This window comes from Tympanuchus pallidicinctus, unplaced genomic scaffold (assembly GCF_026119805.1).
Source record: "Tympanuchus pallidicinctus isolate F22 unplaced genomic scaffold, pur_lepc_1.0 scaffold15, whole genome shotgun sequence".
NCBI classification, from domain to species: Eukaryota; Metazoa; Chordata; class Aves; order Galliformes; family Phasianidae; genus Tympanuchus; species Tympanuchus pallidicinctus.
In genome coordinates this window covers 33,685,629-33,711,993 of record NW_026294669.1, presented here as the reverse complement: position 1 = coordinate 33,711,993, position 26,365 = coordinate 33,685,629, and the positions used below count along the sequence as shown (strand labels likewise).

The following is a 26,365-nucleotide window of genomic DNA, read 5'->3' as shown; positions in this document are numbered from 1 at the left end:
TAGAATGGGGGAAATAAAATGAATGGATGAGGATAGCTCCCCTGGGGTAGTGTAAATCCAGTTTGAAATACAATTGAACAGACGGTCTGCGTGGTATGTCCCTGGCAGCTAAATCTATTTGTTGTTGTGACAAATAAATGACAGTTTAAGAAGCACTGAAAAGGCCAGATAAAAGCGTGTTGTCATTTCAGCAGTTTGAAAGAGGTGCCAGTCCTGCTTCAGTACATTTGACTTAGCATATCTTTAAAAAAGAAAAAAAATACATAAAGAGCTTTTTACCCTGTCACTAAGCAAGTCATAATAGCTTTTGACTTTCCTATATTGTGCTTTCTCTTCTCTCAATCCCAACCAACAAAAAAAGAGTAAGCATTGAAATGGAAATTCTGACTTCTAGCCTAAGCTTCAGCACAGGAAAATGGCTTTATAGTGAAGCATTAGCAGATTAGACAGACGGTATCTTTCTTTCTCCCTCTTTTAGAGAAGGAAAACATTTCCTGGCTGTTTGTGGGGCTCTATCAGCAGCCTCAGATTTTAATTCCATTTTGCTCACTGATGACAAGGCTGAGGATTTTTCCCTCCATGGAATGTATTTCCTGAGGAATCTCCCCTTTCGAATCTATTTGCTTGGTTTGGCACCTGGTGGGCTACAACTGCAGTCTGCTCTTTGCTGGCCCTCATGCCAGAGCGTTCTGTTTTAGGGAAAGCAATCCCAAATACTCCCCCCTTGTGTAGCTGCCAAAAGTCAGGCACCAGGAGAGTTTAAATTTCAGAGTTGCTATGTCCTATCAAATCTTTTTTTGGATTTTATAGCAGCTTGAGGTTCCCCAGCACCCCCTGAGAACTGAGGAATTTATTTAGGTGCCTAAATCCAGATGGAGAACCTCATTTTTAGCCATAAAATTTATCTTAAACCCTTTCCTAAGTGTGACCGAGGCTCTGGACTTTGCTGGAGGTTGGAACTGTCCCAGCAGGGCCCCCCAGCTTCCTCCCTGTAGCAGTTTTTATGGGCACTGAACAAAGCAATTGCCACTAGTTCCTTTGGACAAACTGATTTTCTTTGTTTGTTCCAGCTGCATAAGACAAAATTGTTCTCCTCACTGTCGAAGCATTCTTGCTGAAGTGAAAGATATATAGCCCTTAAAGTTGGGCAGGTGCAGAAGCAAGGCCTAGGGTTTGAATTTCATAGCTGCTGAGCATCAAAGTGGAATCAGAGGAAGATGGAGCCTCTCAAAATCCTGCCCAAGGTCACACTGCAGTGATAGAGCAAAAAGAGATTTGGTCTGTGTTTCTTCTCTATTCAGTCTTCTGTATTACTGTCAACCTCGAGAACTGAGGAAAGAAAATTTAAGCCAGCTACTTTTAACATTTATTTTCTTTTTGGTTTTGTAGGTATTTTCTTATCAGCTCACCCATATCCTGGAGGACAGAGTCAAGAACAAGTAATGTAAGAAGATTCATTCGGCTGATGCCCGAATTGTTCAGCTTCAAAAGAAGCAAGCCTGCTTCCTGGAAACCACTAAGCAGCCTAAATTACTAAATATCTCCCTCCAAATGTGAAAACTGCTCTCATCTTGCCTTCCTTGCCTTAATGCATGAGCGGCACTCTGTATGCCACAGGATGTTTCTTTTTAGAGTGTTTTTTGTGGGATCCTTCATGAATCTGGGGGTGACTTTTTTCCTAGGCATAATAACCAACAAAGGACACTGGAGCAGATTCAGGTCCTTTATGCTTAGGCTCTAACCAACTCAACAAGGGAAGCCGACCGCCTCGACTCACCGTGTGTATCTTTCTCTACTTTCTCCCCAGGCTCAACAGCTTACTTGATATCATAGTTTCAATGTCTGTTCTGGTTGGCTACTCCATCACAACGGCAAGCTTCGTGCTCTACGTAGTAAAAGAACATCAAACCAAAGCCAAGCAACTGCAGCATATTTCAGGCATTGGAATGACAAGCTACTGGGTGACAAACTTCGTTTATGATCTGGTAAATAATTCAAACTCTTAAATGCATCCAGAGTGGCATTCAGCAGCAGGAGGGGGGAAAAGTTCTTTATTTAAAGTTGGTTGACTAGGCTTATTAATATTATCACTACCAAGAGTGTTATGTAGTAATTGTTCTCAGAGGCACTGAAGACGATTAAATGTGAACTGCAACACTGGATTTTGCTAAGCAAAGGCATTCCTTCTCTCTTGAGTGTATGCAAAACACTCAGCACATTTATATGAGAGCAGCACAGAACAGGCCAGGGCTTGATTTCGACTTTATCATGCAAGCAGCAAGCAGCTTTTTTGTTAGCTTGCAGGACTGCGTGAGTTGTCAGGTGGGTTTTATGCATCTGGGGTAAAGATTTGGGGCTTGAAACTGGAGCCGTTTTGGAAACCCTGCGACCATGGGGAATGACATCAGCAGACATCTCACAGCTGACAGTCCTCTACTTGGCAAAATGCATTGCTTAGTTGAATGCTCTATCAATTGTAAATGTTTTTAAGCCAGGGAGGGTACTCGTGTAGCTCTGTGCCTTCCAGGTAATGAGCAGGTCGCTTTCTAGAGTGCTGCACTGTGCTGTATAGATTTACTACCACGTTCCTAGAGATAGCTGAGCTCCTCAGTGCTGTACTGCATCATGCAGCATAGACATGCCCTTGTACTCTGAATTTTAGTCTCCTTGTGGCAAAGAGGGTTAATAGCACTGCTGGAAAGCATCACACACACAGTATCTGTAGGCTGAAGCGCTTTGTGTCTTAAGAACTATCTTTGGTGCATGATGTCAAACCCTCACGAAGCTAGAGATCTGCAAGTGCAGGACTATTTCTGCTCACGAGCTTTGGCACTGCCATCTCTGATGGTGATCAGCTCCACATACCCTATGAGTTTCCATCAGTGCAGTTGTGTTCTGCTAAAATCCCAGCGACAGCATCGATTTCTGAAAATAGGAATTCTGCAAATGTATTTGAGTGGCAGCCCCTCTTTGATGCAGCCAGAGCTAAGGGCTGAAATCCCTGGGGTCTGTCAGCCATGGCCACAGTCTGGCTTGCCACAGCCTCCTTGAGTCATGACAAGGGGGCTGGAGAATGGGACAGGTGTGTTTCTGCTTCCCTGATCCAAACCTTGCTCCAGCACTGCATATTTGTAAATCAGCCTGTGGAAGAATCCCCGGAGTCCTTGCCACAATCAGTATTCAGCAGGCTGAAACTAATCCAGCAACTCTCAGCAACTTGATATTTCTCAGTGAATCCCCACCAGGAAATTCTGTTAAATCCCAAAGCTGAGAAAAAGAGGAACCTCTTGAGGCAGATCCATGGTAGGTCTGTAGCTTGACTCTGGGGAGACTGGATTTACAGAGAGCAATGAACTGGCCTGTCTGCAAGGCTAGCAGAAAACCCAAAGGGTATTTTTCCATTTAGGTCTGTTTTTCCTCTTTTTTTTCTCTCCTTATTATTATTTTTTCTTTTGTTTTTTAAACAAAACTCAGCCTATTCAAATAGGCTTCGAATGCAAGACTTCCTAAATAAGACTGAGACACTTACCTGTATTTAGTTTCCTTTAGCTACAACAGTGGGACCCAATTCAGATTTTACTGCTTCTGTATCATTCTAGAAAAATTCTGAAGAATTATTGTCCTAATAACATATTTGTAATATCTTTCTACAGGTACTTTTTATGATCCCTATTGGACTCTCGATAGGAGTTATTTCATCCTTCCAGATACCAGCATTCTGCAACAACAATAACTTACTGGCAGTATTTCTTCTGTTGCTACTCTTTGGGTAAGTGTGAAGCAATTTAAATATCAGAGTGAGGAACTGGATATTGCAGGCTGTGATTTGGGATCCAACAGAGGAATAAGCGGGCTTTCTTCTTCAGTGCCAACTTAGCAAGAGGTGACTCCTTCCAGGAGCAGAGCGAGCTAAGCTGCTGTCATGCCTGCAAGATCTTTGTGAGGATACAAAACATTCCAGCTCACAGTGACAGCTCAGGCTGTAAGCAGATATTTACTGAACTGTTGTGAACTTTTGAGATGCAACAAGGGGAAAACAAACCAACCAAAAAAAAAACAACCAAAAAAAAAAACTTTGCAAAATTGTTTCCCTGACTTTAAGTCCTCCAGGCCCAGCCTATCTGCTTTCAGTCAGGGCTGCGTATCATGAACTTCTCTCAGTTCTAACAGATATCAAGCCATTTGTCCTCCATTAAGTTCCTGTACTGTAGGAGTCTAGTCATTTGCCAGGACAGAACTGTTAAGTTGTCTGAGGACTTTAGTTATTGGCTTTCAATTACTCTTTGAGTTACTGTTCAATTGCTCTTTATGCCGTTGGGGATTTATAGGTATGCAACATTTTCATGGATGTACTTGCTGGCTGGAGTCTTCAAGGAGACTGGAATGGCCTTCATCGTGTATGTCTGTGTCAACTTGTTCTTTGGCATCAATACCATCATTACACACTCCGTTGTGTTTCTGCTCTCCCAGGAAAAAGCTACAGACCAGGTAGGAACCCCAACGGTACCAAGCCTTGAGCGAAACAACAGGAGGCTTCTTGTTGAGTTCAGTGGGTTTGATCAGGTCCTTAGCAGCTTTCTGGTCAACCAAGCAGAGGACAGGAGTTGCAGGCTACAGGGTTGACAGGGTGTGAGTCACATACAAATCCTGTTTGTTTGTGTAGATCTGTTCCCCCAGCAAAGATGAGCATGGTGGTGACAGGGGGAAGAATATAACAAGAGAGGACAAGAACTGCCCTTGCTGAGAAAGGCAGGAAGGTGTGGATGTCTGATAGGAGGTTGATGGGAACTTAAACTATAGCTCCATTCTTGCAGTACAAACTTGAGAGTGACAACTAGATTTCATTGCGCTGAGCGTCAAGTGCGCTGCGTTAAGCCCAGTGCTGGCTGCCTGTCATCTCGATCCGTAATGCAATCACCTTCTCCCTGCAAGGATAAAAAACAACCCTGAGACCGTGATGATTCCCAGATGTCAAGCCTTGTCTCAAATAGAGACATCCCTGGGAATCAGTGGAATAAAATGCAAAGTGCACACCTTACACTTAATTATTGTTGTTGTTTTTTAAAGAAAGGGCACTTGCTTTGTAAAACAAGAGCTGTGTTGGATTTTGCTGTGTAGCTAAGCAGCCCCCTAGATTTTAGGGATGTAAGAATATGATCTGCATTTATCCCTCTGTGCCCCAGAGGCAGGGAGTCAGTCTGTCCCCATACAAATGTGCAGCCTTTCCACTTTGCTGTGTGCGCTAGTCCTTTCTTCTGCTGGAGATGTAAGAGCACATAGCTGGGAGACTGCACTCGGCTGCTTTGCCACAAATTAACTGGAAAAGCCTTTATGTCTATGAGAGCCAGATCTTGAGTTTTATGGGGATGTTTGTCTGAGAAAAATGGTTAGGACAGCGCTCCAGAGGAGCAGAGCTGGAGAGCAGGCAGTCCTCTGCAGTGGGTTGATGCAGTGATGCTGATTTGGGCAGCTGCAGGACTCAGCTCTGGCTCATGAGTGGGTTTCTGGCTGCTGCATGCTCTAGGCTCCTGCAACAGGAGCTGGATGCTACTTACTATGGGTGATCACAGCCTCCGAGTTGCCTCTTGACTTTTCTGACCTTGTATCTGCGAAATGAGCTGTCTCTAGAGCTCTTTGCTCTCAATTTATCTCTGCTCTGAGACACAAGCAAATCCCAATGTAATTGTTACACTTCAGTTCCATAGTGAAACCTATGAATTTATTCCATGAATAAAAACAGTGACTCTGCTCTTGTGGTGTTGCTTTTTTTTTCTTTTTTCCCCAGGGCTTGCGTGATCTAGCTGAAAACTTAAGGCACGCCTTCCTTCTGTTCCCACAATTTTGCTTTGGCTACGGCTTGATCGAACTGTCGCAGGATCAGGCACTGCTGGGCTTCTTGAAAGCCTACGGTGTGGACTACCCTGACAAAACCTTTGAACTGGACAAGACCACGTCCAAGCTGCTTGCCATGTTTATCCAGGGCACCGTGTTTTTTGCCATTCGTCTGACAGTTCACGATGGGATGGTTCAGAAGGTCTGGAACAGCACACTGGAGTAAGTAACACCTGGAGTACCTCGATGAGAATGGGCCGAGCCATCACTCACTGTGTTCTTTCTGGGTAGTCACACACCATCACTGTCCACTGTGAAGCCCATGTATTTCCCAGACATTCTGCAAACACAAAAGAATTTTCCTCTGGCAGCAATGCTGGCACCTTCCAGTAATGAGGATGTCTGCTAATTATGTGTGTGTTACCAGAGTCCCTTGTTAGTCCTTGCTGGCTCAGGCTGTTGTCCCTGTTTCAGGCCTCTGGCTTTGGTGGACTGGTGTTCAGCTGGCTGGTGAGAGGAATCAGCTCATTGAGAGCCTCTTCTTTTCTCCTTTGGGAAGCAAGATTCTGTCCCTGGCTCTGTGAGTGTATTCACAAGGCAGAGCCTGCTCCAGCTCAGAATGTTTGCTGAATAAGAGGAAAAATTAGGCATAAAGGGAACACTGGGTTTTCTTGAATTCCCTGAAAAGATTAAGTAGGAAAAGAGAATAGAAACTGCAAGCCTGTGTATGTTTGCACACCTTGGGATCTCACAAGAAGGCTCCTCAGTACCCCAAACATACAGACCTACTGCTGTCTGTGACTGCTAAACGATAATGCCATAATAACCCTATTTCCTCCCCTTAGGTTCCTGTTTGACAGAGTGCATGGCAAAGCCCCACTTCTGCTGTCTGTGACTGAAGAAGATGGGGATGTTCAGGCAGAGAGGGTCCGAGTAGAGTCTGGCAAAGCTGACTTTGATGTGGTACTGCTTCAGAACCTCACAAAGATCTACCACCTTCCTCACAAACGCATTGTGGCTGTGAAAAACATCAGCCTGGGGATTCCTGCTGGAGAGGTAAGCAAGTTGATTAAAGCTATGGGGAGAGACACTGGGGCAGGTCCAGAGTCCCACCAGCATCTTCTCCCCGGTTGTTGCCACTGTCCCAGCGTGGCTGGAATGGTTTGTTCCACTCTGGCTTCTTCCTTCCTTCACCTTGCACTTTTTATATATATTAATTCTTGGGGCTGCAGTAGCAAATAAAGGTTGCTGGTGGATTTTGATCACTCACATAGGAGAAAAGATGGGAGCACATGGAGCATCTCTGAGACCCAGAGGAAAGTTTATAGGGCCTGTGGAGACCAGATCCCATGTCAGGCCGTGAAACTGAATAGTGGGAAGGCTTGGAAGTACTCCTGAGTATCACTGAGCCACAGGGTATATGAAAAGACTTACAGAGCTGGGCAGGAGGACAGCAGCCACATGTGAGCAGTGTGGTCACTGAACTTTTTGGCAGACGATTTCTCCAAACCACAATTGGCAGTGAGGCTTCTGACTCCTGGCAAAAGTCATCCCAACACTGATGGGGCTTGGGGTGCCATTCCCCATCTGTCACCAGAGGCCATGGCCCTGTGCACAGCTACTGTTCGTGCACAGACCTGAGGTGGGGGCTGAACCCTGGATGGATGCTCTGCCTCTGGTAAGGTCCCAGCGCACAAGGATTTTCAAAGCAGCTGATCTGTGTTAATGATATCAAAATAATAGTAATTATCAGCACAGTGGTGATTGCTTACGTGACACACCGTTGTGTATCTTCGGCCCTAGCAATAAAATATGGATTTTAGCATGAGATACTGAACTGCACTACGGGGAGCCAGTTCTTAATCTTATTAATGTAGTGCATTAGTGAGATTATTTGACGAAAATCTTGTGTCACGTTAAGGTTTTACCAATGACAGAACAAACCTCACTCACCTCATTCCTATGAATAGCTCTGTTCCTGTCAATGGGAGGCTGGCACAAATGAGATGAGCGGGATTTGGCCTGTCAGGCGAGCTCACTGTGAGAATGCACCTCACAGTAAAAGAAATGACTCCATTAGAGACACGTCCTTGATTCTTCACCATATTAAACAAACGGTCCTAATATACGCTGCGGTATATTGTACCATAAAAAACCTCCATGATAATGTTTGTATGCTCCAAGTATCTCTGCTGCTCTTGCAATTTATCTTGCTCAAGAGGCCAGAGAAAAGAAGTGACAAGCTGCACTGAGCACTCATCTCGGTGCAGTGTTTTTGCACTATAAATACAAGCATGGTTGCATTTCTACCTTTCTGTCTCATAACCCAGTGCTTTGGCTTGCTTGGTGTGAATGGAGCTGGGAAGACAACCATCTTTAAGATGCTGACAGGAGATATCGGAGCATCCAGCGGAAGGTTGCGGGTCCAGGATCATTCTGGGTATGCAAGATGTGATTTCAGGGGAAGGCACATAAGCTAACCAGCCCAGGAATGGTTTATAAGGCTGGATGGCAAAGAAAAGGAAATATGAAAGTTTGAAACAAATTCGAACGTTCAAAACAGCAAAAGTAAATAAGACAGGGAATGTAACCCTTTGAAGATGGCACAGTGTCTTCATTAGGGTTTGCATTTGCTGTCATACCTTTGCTGTACTCAGTGGTGTTTCTTTCACTTCATTCGCTACAAATGGGATCAGACACAAATCCACAGATCTCCCTCTTCTGGAGACGAGGACTCATCTCCAAGCATTCTTTAACAGGAATAGGCTTGGTGGCAGCTGTGCTGCCTGAAAGGCTGATGGAAATTGGAGAATAGCATACTAGACAATGTGGTTCACAAATACAGTTCTTTGCAGAGCTGAGGGCCTAAACATTGAAGATCTGCAAATTCTTAGCATTTTCCTTCAAGGCTTGGGGAGGGGGTAGGAAGCAGGAGATTCCAGAGCGCATTGGCAATTTGGTCTGTTTGAAATGACTCGCTTAATTCCTTACAAAGGTCCTTGAATGACATTACCGAGGCACACTGGTCTCTCTTTGGCTACTGTCCTCAAGAAGATGCCTTAGATGACTTGCTGACAGTGGAAGAGCACATGTATTACTATGCTAGACTCCATGGCATCCCAGAGAGAGAAATCAAAGGAGTAAGTAACACCACGGCCTGACTTGAAGCATTTTCTCGTTGTCAGGAGCCTTTACATTGATTTAACCAGGCCATCAATGTATATGTATACTGGTAATTAATTCCTGGACTCTCTTGTGAAATCAGTACTCTTCCACCCCTAGATCGTGCTTCAGCTTCTCCACAGGCTGAATCTGATGGCCTACAAAGACAGAGTCACCTCTATGTGCAGTTATGGCACCAACAGAAAACTGTCAACTGCTCTGGCTCTCATTGGGAATCCATCTATTCTGCTGCTGGTGAGAAATGGGGGCCTTGATGGGTGAAAGCTGAGCAGGTCTCCAGTGTCCCTCCAGGGGAACACTTGAACGGTCTTTCTAGACACAGGCTGCAGGACACTCCCCAAGTGTTCATACTGAATAAAGTAGCCTGACAGCATGTACATCAAAGGAAAGCTTAGATTCCAGCATACAGATCTGATTTTCCAGCAGGTAGAAGGAGGTGATCGTCCCCCTCTTCTCAGCTCTTCCTCTTAGGAAGAAGTTTTTCCCTCAGAAGGTGGTGAGGCACTGGAACAGGTTGCCCAAGGAGGCTGTGGATGCTCCATCCCAGCAGGCATTCAAGGCCAGGCTGGATGTGGCTCTGTGCAGCCTGGTCTGCTGGTTGGTGACCTGCACACAGCAGGGGGTTGGAACCAGATGAGCACTGTGCTCCTTTGCAACCCAGGCCATTCTATGATTCTGTGTTACATTTTCCCTGAGATCATAAAGAGCAGTGAATACCATTTTCTGTGTTAGAATCTTTCAGAGGTCAAAAGTAGATCTTCTGTTTGCCAGTTAAATTTTCCTTGTTCCCAGCTCTTTCTTGATTTAGTGCTTTGGATAAATTTTTTTAGTGCTCCTGCATAGTCTTGCAAAAAGAATTAGCAGCCAAGGCTGCAATAGGAGACCAAAGGAGCAACTTTCAATATTAGAACATAATCCTTTTTTTTTCTAGATCTGGCTTCCCCATTTTTCTTTCCCTTTGAACTTTTAAGTTCTTCCATGAGATATTCCATTGCTAAAGTATACTTTCATTTGAGTTTTTCCACTTGCTGTATTTTAAATATGGAGAACTGTGGGGTGCAGTTGACACACCCAAGGGATGGAATGCCATCCAGAGGTTGAGCAGTGGGCCTAGATGAAGCTCATGAGGTTCAACAAATCAAAAAACAGCAAGGTTTTGTACCTGAGTCATGGCAAGAGAAGGCCTCTGAGGAGCGTCCTGTCAGTGTCTAAATGGGGGCTACAGGAAAGAAGAGGACAGACTCTTTAGAGAGTCTGCTTTGATAGGAAAAGGGGAAATGGTTTCCAACTCAAAGAGGGGAAATTTAGGTTGGGTATAAGGAAGAAGTCTTTTACAGTGAGGGCAGTGAGGCACTGGCACAGGTTGCCCAGAGAGGTGGTGGATGCTCCATCCCTGGAGACACTTGAGGTCAGGCTGGATGGGGCTCTGAGCACCTGGTGGAGCTGTAGGTGTCCCTGTTCACTGCAGGGTTGCTGGGCTAAATGAACTTCAAAGGTCCCTTCTTACTCTTAAGAATTCTATGATTGCATTCAATGTTTCTAAATATGTTCAGTGCTCTAAGAGCAGTGTTAAATAGGAGGCTTAGTGAACATAAGCCTTCCTTGCTCTTGTATCTTGCCCAGCTGTTCTGTGGCCAGAAGTGATCAGACCAGCCATTTGATAACTTTTGTGATATGCAAAATCTGAATAAAAAGAGAAGGTGGGGAAATTTTCTCTCTGTTGACTGCTGCACGAACCCAAGCTGTTTGTTTCTGCCTCATATAGTACAATACCCTTAACAATAACAATCTGGCCATCAGAAATCAGCTAACAATTTCATCAGCAATGCACAAAGTAGAAGGCAATATATTGTCTTTGATCTCTGGCTCATTTTCTTTATCAGTGGAGAAGTGGAACACTTGCTTTGTCAGGATATGAGAGAAGCAGAATGCAGGTTCGCCTGGGAATCAAATGCTTGTTGGTTGCTTCTTGTTTGAGACTCTACTTCTGGTGTGTGTGGAAATGGAAAGCACCAGGATACAAAATGCACAGCAGGGTTGATCTTAGGTGGTGTTATCAGAGCCACTCGGTTCTTGTAAGGAATCCAGAGGAGGTTGGGAGTTTCCTTGTCTTTCCCAATAGGATGAACCCAGCTCCGGCATGGATCCAAATGCTAAACGCCACCTTTGGAAAATCATCAGTGAGGAAGTGCAGAACAAATGCTCCGTGATACTCACATCTCACAGGTAGGGCTGGTTTGGCTTCCTTCTCAGTTTCAGGGTCTTCAAGAGATATGAAGAGGTCCATCCTTCAAATCCTTGCTGATCCTGAGAGAATTTCAGGGCACTGGGCCGTGACAGCTCTGTGGGGTTAGGGTTGGATGGGGACGCCCACATAGACCCACTCTACCCTGAGGAAGATGCAGTGTTGTTCTCTGATCACCAAAATAATTGCTTTCTGTATGCCTTCTCAATGACTTATTAGAGTTTCTCTGTTGGTTTTTCAGCATGGAAGAATGCGAAGCCCTCTGTACCAGGCTGGCAATTATGGTGAATGGGAGTTTTCAGTGCATTGGCTCTTTGCAGCATATCAAGAGCAGGTCTGTAAAATGTTCTCACTCCACTTCTACTGATTGGCATTTGGAGTTACTAACACAGCTCAGAGGGCTCAGGACATGAGACCTTTGTTAACAAGGCATCAAAATAAAGAGTTTTCTGTTTTATGTTCTTTACTGTACCACTGAAATTCATTTAACTAATATGCTTTTTGCTCTCTCACAGCCTTTTTTCCAAGAGATGTGTTTTCCAAAGTAATTCACTGTTGAAAATGTTAGGGTTGAGCTTTGATTTTGTTAGTTATCACAACAGCCCAGTTCCTTATTGAGTTTCACTCCAGGTTAACAACCCTGACCCCATTCAAGCTGCACTCTGCCTGCATTAGATTTCCCTGAAGAGGCTGTGCAGCACTCTCAAGGGATTTTCTTTATCTGTTTCTCTTTCTTACTGTGTTAATTGTGGTTTTCCTTATCTCTTAGGTTTGGAAGAGGATTCACTGTGAAGATGCACTTAAATAGCAGCACAGTTGGCACAGAGACACTGACAGAGTTCATGAAGTCACACTTCCCAAATACGTGCCTGAAGGTAAGCAGGACAATTGCATTCAAGGGAGTCCTTCCACATTAACCAGGAGTATCTTGCAAAATAGACGTCTTGTAACTTGCTGTACATATAGATCCATGCTCTTAAAATGTAAGAAATTCATGCACATGCACTTGTTACAGCTATCAGCAGCATTGCCCAAGGGTTGGATTATCCAAGTTCCTTGATGCCTTAAATAACCTCAGCCAAACAACTGCAGCAATCTTGTAAGGCAGCTGTTTGGTGACCCTCTGCACCTCTGAATGGTTCCACTGAAGCCTGGACTGTATGCAGATGCACTTCATATTAGTAATTAGATGGTCACTGATCAACTGCAAACAGTAATATTTTCACCTTTAGGAACCAGAGGACAGAAGGCATGCTCTGTCTTTTAAATTCTCCCCTGGTTTAGCTCCTTTGTGCTTTCATCTTCAGCCAGACAGCCAGTGAGGCAGCTTGCTCTTCACAGGCAGCCTCCTAACTCTACCCCATCGTTGTTGTTTCTGCAGGATCGTCATTTCAACATGGTGGAGTACCATGTTCCAGTCTCAGCAGGAGGGGTAGCAAATATATTTGATCTCCTGGAAGCCAGCAAAGAAACCTTCAAAATCAGGCACTTCTCAGTGAGTCAGACGACGCTAGAGGAGGTAAGGATGTGCGGCCATCCATTTTGAACTGTTAACAGGGGAGTGAGCAGACTGATGGTTGCACATAATGGACTGCTGCACACAATAGACTCCATTTTAAAGGGATTTCCATCCATATTCCTCCTGGGGATACTTTATCAGTACTATTGCCTCCAGATAGCCATGCTGGCACTGGGAAAACACACAGAGTGCTGCCTGTCACATAAAAGATCTGTTCTTCCTTGTCGGTGCTGATTTCGGCAGTCTCAAGGATGAAGATGAAGGGCAGGATTATGAATCATCCCACAGCTCAATGCTAGGCATCCTGGAGACAGATTTTTCCTGACAATCAGGGAAATTTGCTTGATTTTGTTCTTTCCTGTGCTGTATTGGGATTGTAAGTTCATGGAGCATTACTCCAAACTTAGCTTTCATGGCATGTTCCTATCATTGTCCCTTGGAACAACATTCCCACTGGCATCTGAACCTTGTAGAAAATGCTTCAGATGAAGGGATTCATAAGGATTTATCCAGAAGAGAGCAGTCTGTTGAGCATCAGTATCTGATCTGTAAGGTCTGCCCCAGAGACAGGAGTTAGAAAACAAGCCCTGTAATACTATGAATTGTTGAGCAGATATGGGGGACAAGGGATATCCTCAGTATTGTTTAATGAGGGCAGTGGTAGTGAGAGAAACCAGCTGACAAACAGCAGGAAGCCCCAAGTCATGTTTTGTGAGAGGACGGCACGGATTTTGTGTATGCAAATGTGACTGTAGTGCTTCAGTAAGAATATTTTATGTATTCATTAGATACTGTTCAAACAGACTGTTATGTGTGATTATATATACCTACCTATATAATATGCAGCTGCGCCTGCATAGATGTCAATTATATATAGACAGATAGGTTTATAAAGTAATAATATAGATGTCTTACACTGTAATCAAAATGAACTACCACACGGGGGTATTATCTCACTAGTATTTTGAAACATGAGCTGCAGGACAATTAGGTTCTGCAGGGACATCTACCTTTGGATTCCCAGGTGTCTATTCAGCAGTACAGGAGTATGCATCCACTGACTTACGTTAAGCCAGAAGAACCCCACAACATTTGCAGTTCTCAAATGCAGTGCGAATCTGCTCCTGAGCACGCTCTCCAGGCTCAGCCAAATGTACAGCCATTCCTCTGTTCTTATTCATTCACACCATCAGCTCTTTGCACTGTCACATACTGAATGTCATCCTTTAAACTTACAGGTTTTCATCGACTTTGCTAAAGATCAAGCAGATCCTGATGGCACGGATGCTGGTCCTGATGTGACATCGGACAGCTCTGACACCTGTAGCCAAGCTAGCACCATAAGCTCCATCTACTGAAAGGGCACTACCACAAGGCATCACAGGAGCTGGGGAAAAAGCCTCCTGACCTCTCTCGGGGTTCTTCCAGTTTCTTCTTGTTTTCTGTGACTCTAGGATGGTAGGCATAAAAAGTCACGACTACTTAAAGTACTTTTTTGATACGCACTTATTTTGTTACTAGGAATGCGGTAGGCACTTAAGGCTGGCATTTGGTTACAAGCCAGATTGATCTTTTCACAGGTTGTCTTTTTTTTTCTCCCCAGTTCTAGCTGTAAGATGAATTTTATACCTGTAAGGATTTAGTTGTCATCACCTGCTCCTGCTGGCTATGGCCATTTGCTTACAGGAGAAATGGCCTTGATGGAGCAAAGGAGCTGCTGGCAGTGCAGGGTGTTTGACAAAGCAGCAGCCCTGTGGCTGCCCTCTGAAAGCCCACGCTCTCCTTCTTGCTGTGCAACAGACTTTCTGTTGCTCAGTTGGGAGGCTCCCCACCTGTGAAATAGGGCTCAGGGCGCTGCCCCGCCTCACAGGGGTGTTGTGAAGGTGTAGGTGTTGTGTACTGAGTTGCGTATGCCGTTGGTGGGGCCATCTTTGGTGATGACATAAAGCTCTTCTGTATGTGTGGGTGATGTCAGTACAAATATAACTATTTTGAAAGTCAGCGCTTCCACTGATTTCGGTTTATTCCAGCCCTCCATGACACGCAGAATAGGCCCTCAGCTCCCAGGCAGCTCTTGTTACCCCTTGGAAGACCGCTCCACCAAAGCAGCCCGTTTCTCCTTTTGGCTGGTGCTCAGGGCTTCTCCACGGTGGCAAACAGTGTGAAACAGCTGTACTTGTTACATTTGAGCCAAGGGGAACAGTAGAAGGAAGCCGCAATGCCACATCTTTCTCATCCCGATCACAAGAGGAGCGTTAGCAGTTCAGCTCTCGTGTGATGCGAAGGCTTGCTGAGATAATCGCACAAGGAACAGGCGCCGTAAGCACCAAGGCTGTTCAGGATTTTACAGTGGGATGCAGAAGTTGAGAGTTCAGCTACTGCGAGGAGGTCACGCTTTCTCCTTCATCTCGGTGTAAACTTCTTGCTGATAGCAGGAGGAGTTTTCCTATGAATTGAAGGTATTATCGAGCCTTGAATTATGCCTCAACCTGCTGGCTGTAATTAAAACTTGGAATTCAGCTTCTTTCCAGAATGCATTTGACACCTGCAGTTTATAAGTAACTGCAAATGCTGCCCAGACATTCATTGTGCCTCCTATTATTACGTCTCCAGCTCTGAAAAAGCTTTTTTCCCCCTCTCATTTTCATTGCATATCTTACACAGATCACAGTATAAAATTAAGCTTCTCTCTAATGGAGGGCTTGCGCTCCCTGCAACGGACGCAGAGCATGAATGCCAATGATTTAAATGCAGCCTTGTAATACCAATCAGAGTATTATTTTATTATGTCGATGGCTTTGCAACTGCCAGTGAAAGATGGATCTTCAGGCTCTGTCCAGATGTACTTTACATTTAATTGAGGGAGTCTGATACAAAGCTATTCTTTTGTCCCTTTACAGCCTGCTAATGAAAAAAAAAGAGGAGAAAAAAGAAAAAAAAACAGAAAAAAGAAAAAAAAAAGGAAGTGGTTCATTGGAATACTTCAGCAAGTTTGCAGTTTAATTGGGTGAAACAGAATTTCCCCCCCCCAAAAAAAAAAAGCAAAAAGCATCCTTTGGATTTCCACCCAATTCTGGCATTAATAGAAACATCTGCTTCATGTGAAATGTGTCACAGCCATGATATACGCTCTCCAGTTTCACTTGCAGGTAAAAATAAAACATCTGCTATTGCAATCAGGTCTGCAGATACTGGTCCAAACAAGCAAAAGTTTAGGTACTTAAGGGAATTTAATTGAAACCTGCGGAGAAGTAGTTACAACTGCTCAGGGGGTTGAAGCATCTGGCAAGTAGGCTGCAGGAAGCATCACCAGGGCCTGAATTACCATTTTTTGCTATATTACAAACTCCCCTCTGAGCCTTGTAGATTCAACCTGTCCTTTTTTAAGGTAGGACATGCTCCAGGCTTGGCTCCAGGACAAGAAATGTGGAAGCTAATAACATCCTACCTCTGAAAGCCAGCTCTGGGTTTCCCATCGCCCCTTGGTCTCCCCAAGGAGGGCTCGTTCAGGTTGCAGCACAGAAACACAGAGCTACCACTCAGAAAATGACATTTTCAATAAAGCCAGGCAGCCAGCGAGCCCGGTTGTCTCTCTTGGTCTGAGCAGGGAGCTTAAGATCACTGAAAACATTGACCCCGGTGTCCCTGGAAGGAACAGAGGAGCGCTCTGCATACTGCTACACATCACCTCTCCGTGAGTGAGAGATGAATGCTGCAGCCAGGGGGAAAGCAAGCTTTTCATCTCACTTGTTTAATGCAATCTCGCTTCAGCCACTCTAGTAACCTTTGTTGGAGGCAGTGGGGAGCAGTAACACCCTGACAGTGTGATCACAAGGCCTGTGTGTGTTAATTGGAACTGATGGGCTTCAGCTGAGCTTCATTTAAGAATGCTTTAAAATATTAGCAACAAGGTGTGCACAGTACAACACTAAACAAGTCCCAGGGCCGGGGAGTCAAGGAGAGCCTTCATAATTGGTTGTGTGGATTGTGAGATGGATTCAAATCAGTTTTGTAATTGGAGATGTGGACTAACAGACACTGACTCAAATCTCTGTCCCAGCTTTGCACAGCTGCTGAGAGCATGGCACTTCTCAAGCCTGATCCTTCCTTGGCTTCTTCCTCAATGCAAGTGGCCACCAAAAGCAGCCAAAAGGAAAGCTGTTCTGTGGGGCCAAATCAAACAACGGTTCTCTCAGCCCTGATCACTACAGTAAATATTGAGGGTCTGATGGAACTTCTTCATCCTTTCGTGAGAACCACAGTAGTGGTTTTGTCCCTGCATTGGGACAACAAGCATGTTTATATGTCAAATGAAGATGTCCGGGTCAACGTCGCTCCAGAAACCAGCAAAGCACAGGATGGGACCCCGGCCTGTCCTCTGTGCCTCAGCTTTCTTACATTGCTGCTGCTTCATTGAAGAGGCTGTAAAGGATTTGGGGGTTTTTACAAGCCAAGAAAAATGTAAGCTCCTGCACTTCATAGTGGAATAGGGTTTTTTTTTCAGTGTATGTGAGTTGGTGAAAGAAGAAAAATGATTTTTAGATGGCAACAGCACATAGCATGATTTTACTCCCTCTTTTTTGCAGACAACAGCTGTGATCTTGCATAGCTATAACAAAATATCTACAGCATATTAGAAGGGAGCGCAACAGAGAAAAGAAGCAGTGGGGAATGACAGAAACGAATTTGCCAGAATTATTATTCCACGACAGTATTTAAATAAAAAAAAAATCACTCTAATTAATTTAGTTGTTCAGGGAGAGGGAGGAAATAAGGAAGATGGCACTGAAATAGTAAGAACAACATTAGTATGGGCCACGGCCAACACTAACTTACTGTTGGCTTTGCTCCTCACGCAGCTTGCATACGCAGTGCTGGCAATGAGGGAGGATGAGCAGCCCTGCAGTGCTGGGGACGGCCTCCTCGGGGGCCACATCATCCAAAATGAGCCCCCCAGATCTCTGTGATGTGGGGGGAGCCACAGGAGGCCCTGGGTCACCCCGAAGGGCTATTGTTCTTAGGAGAATGACCAGTCACAGTGCAATCCTGTGGCATTTGAAAGCCAGCATGTGGCCGAATGGAAGGATGGGCAGTGGCCACACGCAGCCCAGGGTGAAGAAAAGCTGTGGCTGATGCTTGCTGCCCATGGAGCAAAACTTGAAGCCTGATGCCTCTCCATTATCCTTGGTTCTGGAAATGGGTCATCACCAGGAAGAGCAATCCTGAAGGTTCTGTGTTGAGAAATAAGAGAAATCCGTGGTGGTGCTCCCCCAGCTTTTAAGGCCCAAAGCAACAATCTGATCATCCACCCCAACCTCCAATTTAACACAGGCTCCTGAATACCAAGCAGTGGCTTTGTTGCCCAAACAAGCATTTTTATAGAGAGGAAACATCTTTTAGAAAGACATGAGCTCTTCTCAGACTCCAAGAAAGAAACAAAGGAGTGCACCCTGAGGGCATGAGGGAGGATTTATGGTAACACACACAAGAAAAAATCAAAGGGAAGACAAGGTAATAATTGAGGATTTTACCTCCATTAGCAGGTCAAGGTGAACTCCCAGCCCCTCCACTGTCTCTGTCCTAGTTGCCAGCTGAAGGGGGGGGTTCACAAAGCCCTGGGCTTTATTGTGCAGTGGTGGTTTCACAGCCAGAGTGTAAAAACAGAGGTGTGTGCAGTGCAGGATGGCACACCTCCTCCATATCCACACCTGGTGGCTTATTCCTCTGCAAAACAGCCATGTACTGAAGTTAAAACGATACCAAGCAGACTGAAATCCAATTAAAGCAGATCCCTCAGGGCTGCACATCCAATTAGCAGAGCATCTTTAATTACACCCGTGGCGTTTCATCGACCTACGCAGAGAGGACCTTGAGCACAGAGCTGCTGTCTGCCTGGTGACCCATATCCATGAGGACTGCTGAAGATTTCTAGGCAGCAGTGACTGGTGGTGCTTCAGTACAAACCAGTGCTTGTTGTTTAAAAGCATGGAGAAACCAGGAACCAGAGCAGGCAGGTCTAGGGATACCCAGCTTGAGATTTAGTTAAACAGAGCCTCCTCCTAGCACCTTATTAAAGGCTGTTCTCCAATTCAAGAAAATAATATCTTTGTAGAGTTGCTCACCTTGCAGATGTTGCTCCTGACAGAGAAATTTCTCCTTAGCCAGCAGGACCGGGCAGTGGGAGGCTGTGCTTTGTTGCCAAGATGCTCCAGGAACCACAGCAGGCACCAGCCTGGTGCTTCCCAAGGAGGCCCTCTTTGCTGGGAGGCTGCAGTGGGAGTTGGCAAGCTGCAGCAGATCCCTCACTTGAGCTGGGATTGCCTCATCTATCCTCTGCTAGCCACATGAGCAAGGCAAAGGAAAAACAACACATTTTCAGCATTTTAATAGCAATTTTCTCTAACACGTGATAGCTGGAAAGCAATTTAGGTACAAGTGATTCAAAAGAGAACAGATTTTCACCCTCCTCAGGGCAGAGGGGTTTCCCTATTGCGTGTACTGAATGTTCCCTGCTTCCAGGAACCTGGAGGCTGAAGCATCTGAGTTCACTTTGTTGAGAAAAGTGTTTTTTTTTTTTTAAAAAAAAGCATATATTTTCAAACCAAATCTTAAGAGATGCTAGAAACATGAGAATAACTGTGTGTGCCTCTCAGCTCTCTCTGACATCTCTGCATGAAGTATGGGAATCCAGAATGCCTTTTCACCCTCATTCTTGAGCGTAACAGCAGCAGGCAGGCAGACCCAGCTGAGAGCCAGCAGTGCAGGCTCAGAGCCTTAGCTGCAAACCTGTCTAAGTCCGTAGTCAGGCTGCCCTGGATTGCAATGGGCTGCAGGACCTCATCTTGTTCCCTAATAATTCCTCTCTAAAATCCTGTCAACAAGCACACAAAGCTGAGGGAGTCTCTTCTTTGTCAGCTGTGCACCAGCCTGAGGGTTGGTGTGTGTTAAAACCTCACGGATCTCATTTCAATGCAAAATCATGTCAAATTGCACCAAATCATGCTATCCTGCACCATACTGATAGGTGCCCAGAAGCAGGTGTTTCACGTGTCTTCACATGCTTCTTCTCGAGTGTTTCTTTAAGTATCTCCAGTGTCAGTAAGATGAGCAAAATGGAAGACCTTGAGCTTAATCAGATTAACAATTACCATCCATCGCCGCAAAGCAGGCTGCCGTGCTGCTGAATTCCTTCTGCTTCAGGAACTGGGGAAATCAGAGCTGCACCTGAGCAGCCCGACAAACAAGGGCAGCTTGAGGCTCCCTGGGAAGGAGGAGGAGACCAATTGCTGGGGCTGACTTCTTTATTCACTTTTTTATTAGCCTTCAGAGCCTCCCTAGGAATTATTAAAGCCTCCCCAGGGAGCGCAGCACTGCGCAGGGAGCATTTGCTCACAGAGTGATGCTTCGTGCTGCAATAACACTCTGTGCAAATGCGCCCGAGTGCCTGCACCCGTTCCCTCCCTCTCCTGGGCAGCGAGGCTCTGCTCCTTTAACCTGCTCTCCACGTCTTTGGCATTTGAGAATCCTCATTATAGACTCAGCAAGCAACTTCTTCTTTTTTTCTTTTTCTTTTTTTTTTTACCCTGAAACAGCTCTTTGCCACGCATGGGTGGATGGCAAAGTCAAAGGTGGTAGGCTTGTTACAAAGCCTCCGGTTGTCAGTCACAGGTTTGCTTGGTTAAAGGCAGCCTCCTCCTCGGGGCTGGGCTGTAAACTGGGATTTGCAAAAATTTGGCAGCATTGGGGAATACAGAAATCACAGAATCACAGAACTGTAGGGGTTGGAAGGGACATCTAGAGATCATCGAGACCAACCCCCCTGCCAAAGCAGGTTCCCTAAACCCTATACCATGGGGTTGTGGCAATGAACACACATTCAGGGGAGGTTTGGGGATGAACATTAGCCTACGTGCACACACCTACACACAGGGCAGTGGAGGCAGCACGGCCGAGGATGCAGTTTCAGACAGAGTTCATATTGCAGAGATGGCAGGAATCCCAGGTGCCAAAAGGACGTAACTCTGCCAGAGAACAGAAAAATGTAATTAGTGGACGAGCCGGTGGGGCGACAGCCCTGACCCGTGAGACAACAAACCCACACAGCTCCTGCAGAGCCTGATGTTAGGGATTGTTTTTCCACTGTGAATATCCCACGCAGGGCAATTTCCATGCCTGAAATCAGCTTGTGAGAACAATACATCACTGCTTCTCACTTCAGGTTAAATGGTGGGGATGGGTGTCATCCTGGGGCTGCTAGATCTCTGTACTGCTCATCGGCCTCATCCTGATGAATGGAAGCTGCTGTGTTTCATTCCTCCCACCGTGTCCCCCTTGCTGCTTATGAGTTCTGGCTCATGCGAGAGCTTGGGCCATATTACAGAGCATGCTGTCCTGCACGCTTACAGGAAATATCTTAAAAACCAGGCAGAAGCACGGCTGTGCACCCAGGACAGCAGATGTGCAAAAGCCTGGGGCCAGACAGGGAAGATTCTGGGGGGAGAATTTTTGTTTTTGTAAGCTGCAGCTCAAAGCTGGACACACTGTAAATAGGGATCATTAATCAGCCGCTCAGCAGCAAGTGTCTGCTGTTATTTATCGTAACAGCATAAATCACTGGGAGCTGTTAGCATTTTAATTTGGGTTTAGTAGGGATTACTAAGGAAAAAAGTAACCCATACCTATTTAAAACGTACATACCTGTAGCTGCAAGCACACAGAGGCATACTGGGGTGTTTGCTCCTTGTTTTTTCCATAGAAAGCAGCCATGGGGCTTTGAACCCAGGGTTCTGCCATGGTTCAGGCTGGGCACATGGGACTTGCAGTCACCCATGGATGCGGCACCTGGAGGAAAAGCAAGACAGCAGGTCCCCAAAGCAGGGCACAGGGCCGGTGCTCCCCATGCACTGCATCCTCCTATCTCTGTAGCAACACCACAATCTTCCTTTTTTAAAAACTGATTTATTTATTTTATATGCAGCTCACCTCTGGGTCTATTTAGGCTAAAAGTGGGGCTGAGCCACCGTTGCACCACAGCAAGACCACAGCAGCACCAATGGCATCACGCCCCATGTTTTGAGCCTGGGGCTGCCAGGACCACAAGGATGCTCCTATCATCAAGTCCCTGCCACGGGGCTTGGAAGCAGCCTCCAGCCTCCAGCAGAAGGGAAAGGAAAGGGTTCTTGTTAAAAAGTCCTGGCACTTTTCCCTGCAAACATGCCCTGTGCCCACAGTCCCGGCAATGTCTCATCTTGATGAAACTGGTGGTGCCAAGCCCTGATCGATGTCGCAGAGCAGACGGCAGCCAAAAGGCGAATTTAAAAGTGAGAGCTTCAAAGGGGCTGTACGTCTTCAAAAGATGTGCAGGGAAAAGGGAATTAAATCCTGACAAAGGTGCCCTCACAGAAAGGAAATTCTTCTGTGCTCTCTCCACTTGGGGAAGAAAAAAGATTACAGCGCATCACCCCAAGAGAACAAGGCTTACAGTGGCATGAGTGGTGCCCACGGTGCTTTCTCATGGGGTGGGATGGGTGTGCAGGGCCTGATCACAGCTGGCAGCTCACGGCCCCATTGCCCTTCAGCACAAAGTGGGGGTTAGTCCTGATCAGGAATCGGGAGCTGCTATTTGGGAAATGAACATCTGAATATTGAGAGCATTTTAGAGGATTTATTTTTATTTCAACTAAAAGGGAAATACAAAGAACGTTATTTCTGGGCCAGACATTTCCAGGAGGCTTCATGTTGCAAGGATATATTTGTAAATATCATCATAAATCAGATGTAAAGAGAATGAAGGTGATGCTGCACCCACACCTCAGCTCCCCTGTGCCAATCACCATTAATTGCCTCTGTCATTTTTAACCCATGTTTCGTGTGTGCCTGATGAATGGGCACCCACCCAGGGAGTACTTCACCAAGCATTAAACCAGAGCTGAGGCTCGTGTTAATTATAATTGGGCTATTTATAATAACACTAATATAATCATGATAGTGTAATAGGACTAATTAGAGTGGGGCCAATAATAAGAGGGGTCACAGTACAGCAGCCCCAGCGCATTAGGAAATCTGCAGCCAACTTCTTCAAAGGTTTCCCTGCACTTTCATCCTGCTCAAAGGTAATCCAGCATCTGAAAGGTGCTGCAGAGCTCTGCTTTTTCCCGAGCACCCAGGCTTGCGGCACGCCAACCATATGTCTGACTCTGCCTGCTAGCAGATTGCACCAAATATTTTCCTTTCTCATCGTGGCTGAGCAAACAAACACCATCTGCGGGACTCGTCGAGGGAAATCCTGGCCCCCTGCACACCAACAGGGTGGGACGGCAGCTATGCACATGCGCCACGTGGCTGTTGGTGCCTGCCCTGGACCTCTGCCCCCACCTGTGACAAATCAGGACCTTGCCTTCTGCGCTCAGATTCAAAGTAATGTATTACTGAAATGCTGGATCCCTTCAGAGGAGGCTGCCTAGCACTGAGCCGGGCTGTGGGACAGCATTTCAGTTTTAGTGGGTGCACGAAGGCAGGAAGGCACGTTTTTTGCTCCATCTACAGCTATTTCTTGATTTGTTAGATTTACCTATCCTGACAGGGGCTTTGGGCAATTTGAATCATGCCTGTGTTCTCCCTCGGCTGAAGTTTGCTGGCCCTTTTTTCTCCTTGGAGCCCAGGGGTCTGGGAGTGCAGCTGATGGGGTGCAGCGTGTTCCCTTCTCAAACCTTAATGCCTTTGGGAATGGAACTCCCAGGGGGGCCTTCTTCCTCCCACCTACTTTGCTTTCTATTCGAAACTCCTGTTTTCCTACCCTGCAGAGGGTGAGGAGAGGAAAAACCAGGTGGGTGATCTCAATTTCACAAAATCCCTTGCAGTTTTGACTGAGGTGAGGATTCACAGAGAGCTCCTGCTGATCGCTGGGCCATTGGACCCAGGTGCAAATTGCCTGTCACCTCGGGGACTTTGTCACTCACCCTTCTGCAGCACCAGCTCCACAGCACCTGCTCCAGTCAGATCTTCTATGAGTGGCTTCTGGGTTTAGCAATTCACATGGCGAGAGCAGAACCGATGAACCACAGGCGGCTGCTGCCTTTAATTAAAAATGCCATGTCTAACACCAGCAGATGTTCCTGCTGTTGAGCCTCGACTAATAATTTAACGCTGTGTAATGCAATGCTGACTGTGCTGCTTAGTCTGAAAGCCTAATAGACTTTTTTTTAATTATTGCTATTTCCTTCTGGGGATCAAATCCCTCAATATTAAAAATGTTAACATTTGCTTCTCTAACAGCTCTAACCAGTTCCTGCACCAAGTGATTTCCAGAGCCCCGTGTCTTTCAAGTCCACACTGCCATCCAGGAGGTTCAGAAGCTCATGGGCTTTGACTATGCACAACAACCACCCCTAGGGTGGCCTGGCGAGTGAGCTGAGCTCAGCCTGTGAAGGCTTTGATTCAGACATCTGAAGAAAGAGGGAATTCACAGTGCAAGGCTGCTTCTCCTGGAACGGTCTTCTGTTTTGATTCGTCGCCATGCAATGAGTCACACAGCGGTGGTCTACTTACTGAGAAGCGACAGGGTAACATTGTTAATGAGCAGAATATCAGGCAGTGGTGTCTTTCTATAGGAAGGTCTTTACGAGGTTCGCCACGCTTCAAAATGATGCAGGAAGATGGTGAAGGTGCCATCCTTTAACAAACAGAATACAAGGTAGCGGTGCATTTCGTATAGCAGTCTTTACCAGATAGGCCACGCTTCAAAATGACGTGGTAGGGTGGTGAGGATTCTACCAGTGACCTCCTTCAGCATCAGTTTTGCTCTGCAGCCCTGCGCTGTTGGAAATCCTACTATGTGCTCAGCACAGCCAGTACCACCGCTGTCTCGGTGTGTTCAAGTCACGTGTGCACCTTGCTCTGCTGCACACGACATCGGACCAATGCTGAAACCACTCTACGAGCTTTCTGTCACGCAGCAAACTCCTTTTAAAATGTGGGAGCTTTATAGTGCCAGGAATGGCTTTCCTCATACTTTAAATACTGCATAAACCAAATTTAGCAGTATATTTCTCCTCCCCGCCTCCCAGTTTCTGCATCATTTTTTTTTTTTTTTGCTCCTGACTGTCTGATTGCTTATAGTAATTCACTGCAGTGGAAGATATTTCTTAGATTTCCATGAGCACCCACTCCTTAACCTTTATAAAACTAGGACGAATGAATCACTGGTGACTTTTACATCTTTCTCGAACGCAAGTATTTGTTCGAGGCTGGCTGCCCAGGGCAGCACTTTGCCTTAGTTAAGCTTAGTTGTAAATGTTTGTAAATGCTCACACGATGTCTCAGCACAAAGGAGACCACGCTCACACTAGTGGATTTACCGAGACGGGCAATAACCGTATTTCAGCCAGGGGAAAGGCAGATGAAGTGCTTATCTGTTTTATTGTCCTATACAGTATATATCGGCACCTCATATTTTGCGAGCATAAATGCCACGTTGACTTAAGAGCACTATGGATCATGTGGTGTTTGTAATTTTGGCTCAAACGCTTTAAACCGCGTTCAAGTTGCAGCTGGGCAGCAGGTCCATTTGCCACCTTCTGGTACGAAGCACCAGGGGATCACAGAATCGTTAAGGTTGGACAAGAGCTCTAAGATCACCAAGTCCAACCCCAACCCATCCCCTTCATATGCAGCGATCACATCCCTCAGTGCCACATCTCCGTGGCTCTGGAACACCCCCAGGGACGGTGATAACACCACATCCCTTGAGCAGCTGTGCCACTGCTCCGCTGCTCTTTCTGAGAATAAATTGTTCCTAATATCCAACCTGAGCCTCCCCTGGAGCAACTTCAAGCCCAAATGCTGGGCGCTCATTTTTTGAAGCGCATGCAAAGAGCACAGCATCCTAGCAAGAGCGAGGAGGACGTTCAGCCTGTGAGCTGCTGATGTTTCATGGCTGTTACTGGTTATTCTGTGAGTTTATCCCGCTTTCAGAGGGCTGATGGAGCAGCTCCCTGTCCCAGCTGTGTCGCCTGCTATCCTTCCTTGACTGCACTGATATCACGAGCACACGGTGGGATGAGGCACCACCGGGGCTGACCTTGCATCGATGTTCTCCTCGCACCTACGGCTAATAGCAGCAGCAAAAGGCAACATTTAACCTTCTATAAAAAGCCATTCAGCCGAGCTGTTTCCCACAGCTTTCACCAGCCAAATCTGCCCGCTCCTCATCGCCGCTGTGATGAAGTTCCCTCACAGAACGGCCCGTTGCACCGAGATTTATGGCACGCTGCTGGAGCTTCTCAACGCGAAATGTCAGTAAAGCCCGTTACGTATCGCTTCTGGCACTTCTACTCTATCTTTTATTTGGCTTGGGAGTTATTTCTGCCTAAAAGTGATAAATTCCCGCTGGAGCCGCGTTATGTGCTCCAGTAATTACAGCGTGCAGGGGAGGTGCGGGCAGGTCCCCCACAGCAGCCGCTGTAGGAGCGGGAGTCAGGCCGAGCCGCGGGGCGTTGCCACAAAAACACCACAAAATCGATACAGGCGCGCTCCCAGCCCGCCGCCCGCCATTCCGCTCAGTCTCCACCCCCCCCTCCGTGAGCGGG

General features: G+C 46.2%; 1 protein-coding gene and 1 long non-coding RNA gene across 2 annotated transcripts in view; one reads left to right on the top strand and one right to left on the bottom strand.

Annotated features, from left to right (window-relative positions):
* Positions 1 to 14,780, top strand: part of ABCA12 (ATP binding cassette subfamily A member 12) — a 103,320-nt gene extending 88,540 nt beyond the window's left edge. The window contains exons 43-56 of the mRNA XM_052675057.1: positions 1,390 to 1,444; positions 1,808 to 1,985; positions 3,654 to 3,769; positions 4,329 to 4,488; positions 5,786 to 6,054; positions 6,678 to 6,888; positions 8,163 to 8,272; positions 8,828 to 8,972; positions 9,115 to 9,249; positions 11,138 to 11,241; positions 11,502 to 11,594; positions 12,030 to 12,135; positions 12,642 to 12,779; positions 14,018 to 14,780. Coding sequence (XP_052531017.1) covers positions 1,390 to 1,444; positions 1,808 to 1,985; positions 3,654 to 3,769; positions 4,329 to 4,488; positions 5,786 to 6,054; positions 6,678 to 6,888; positions 8,163 to 8,272; positions 8,828 to 8,972; positions 9,115 to 9,249; positions 11,138 to 11,241; positions 11,502 to 11,594; positions 12,030 to 12,135; positions 12,642 to 12,779; positions 14,018 to 14,137 — 1,940 coding nt within the window. The 3' untranslated portion in view covers positions 14,138 to 14,780. The remainder of the gene's footprint in view (positions 1 to 1,389; positions 1,445 to 1,807; positions 1,986 to 3,653; positions 3,770 to 4,328; positions 4,489 to 5,785; positions 6,055 to 6,677; positions 6,889 to 8,162; positions 8,273 to 8,827; positions 8,973 to 9,114; positions 9,250 to 11,137; positions 11,242 to 11,501; positions 11,595 to 12,029; positions 12,136 to 12,641; positions 12,780 to 14,017) is intronic.
* Positions 14,781 to 17,517: 2,737 nt separating this feature from the next.
* Positions 17,518 to 19,089, bottom strand: LOC128076869 (uncharacterized). The gene is made up of 3 exons (XR_008204709.1): positions 18,902 to 19,089; positions 18,311 to 18,503; positions 17,518 to 18,010 (listed from the first exon to the last, which is right to left on the bottom strand). It is a non-coding gene; the product is annotated as an uncharacterized LOC128076869 (long non-coding RNA).
* Positions 19,090 to 26,365: the final 7,276 nt, after the last annotated feature.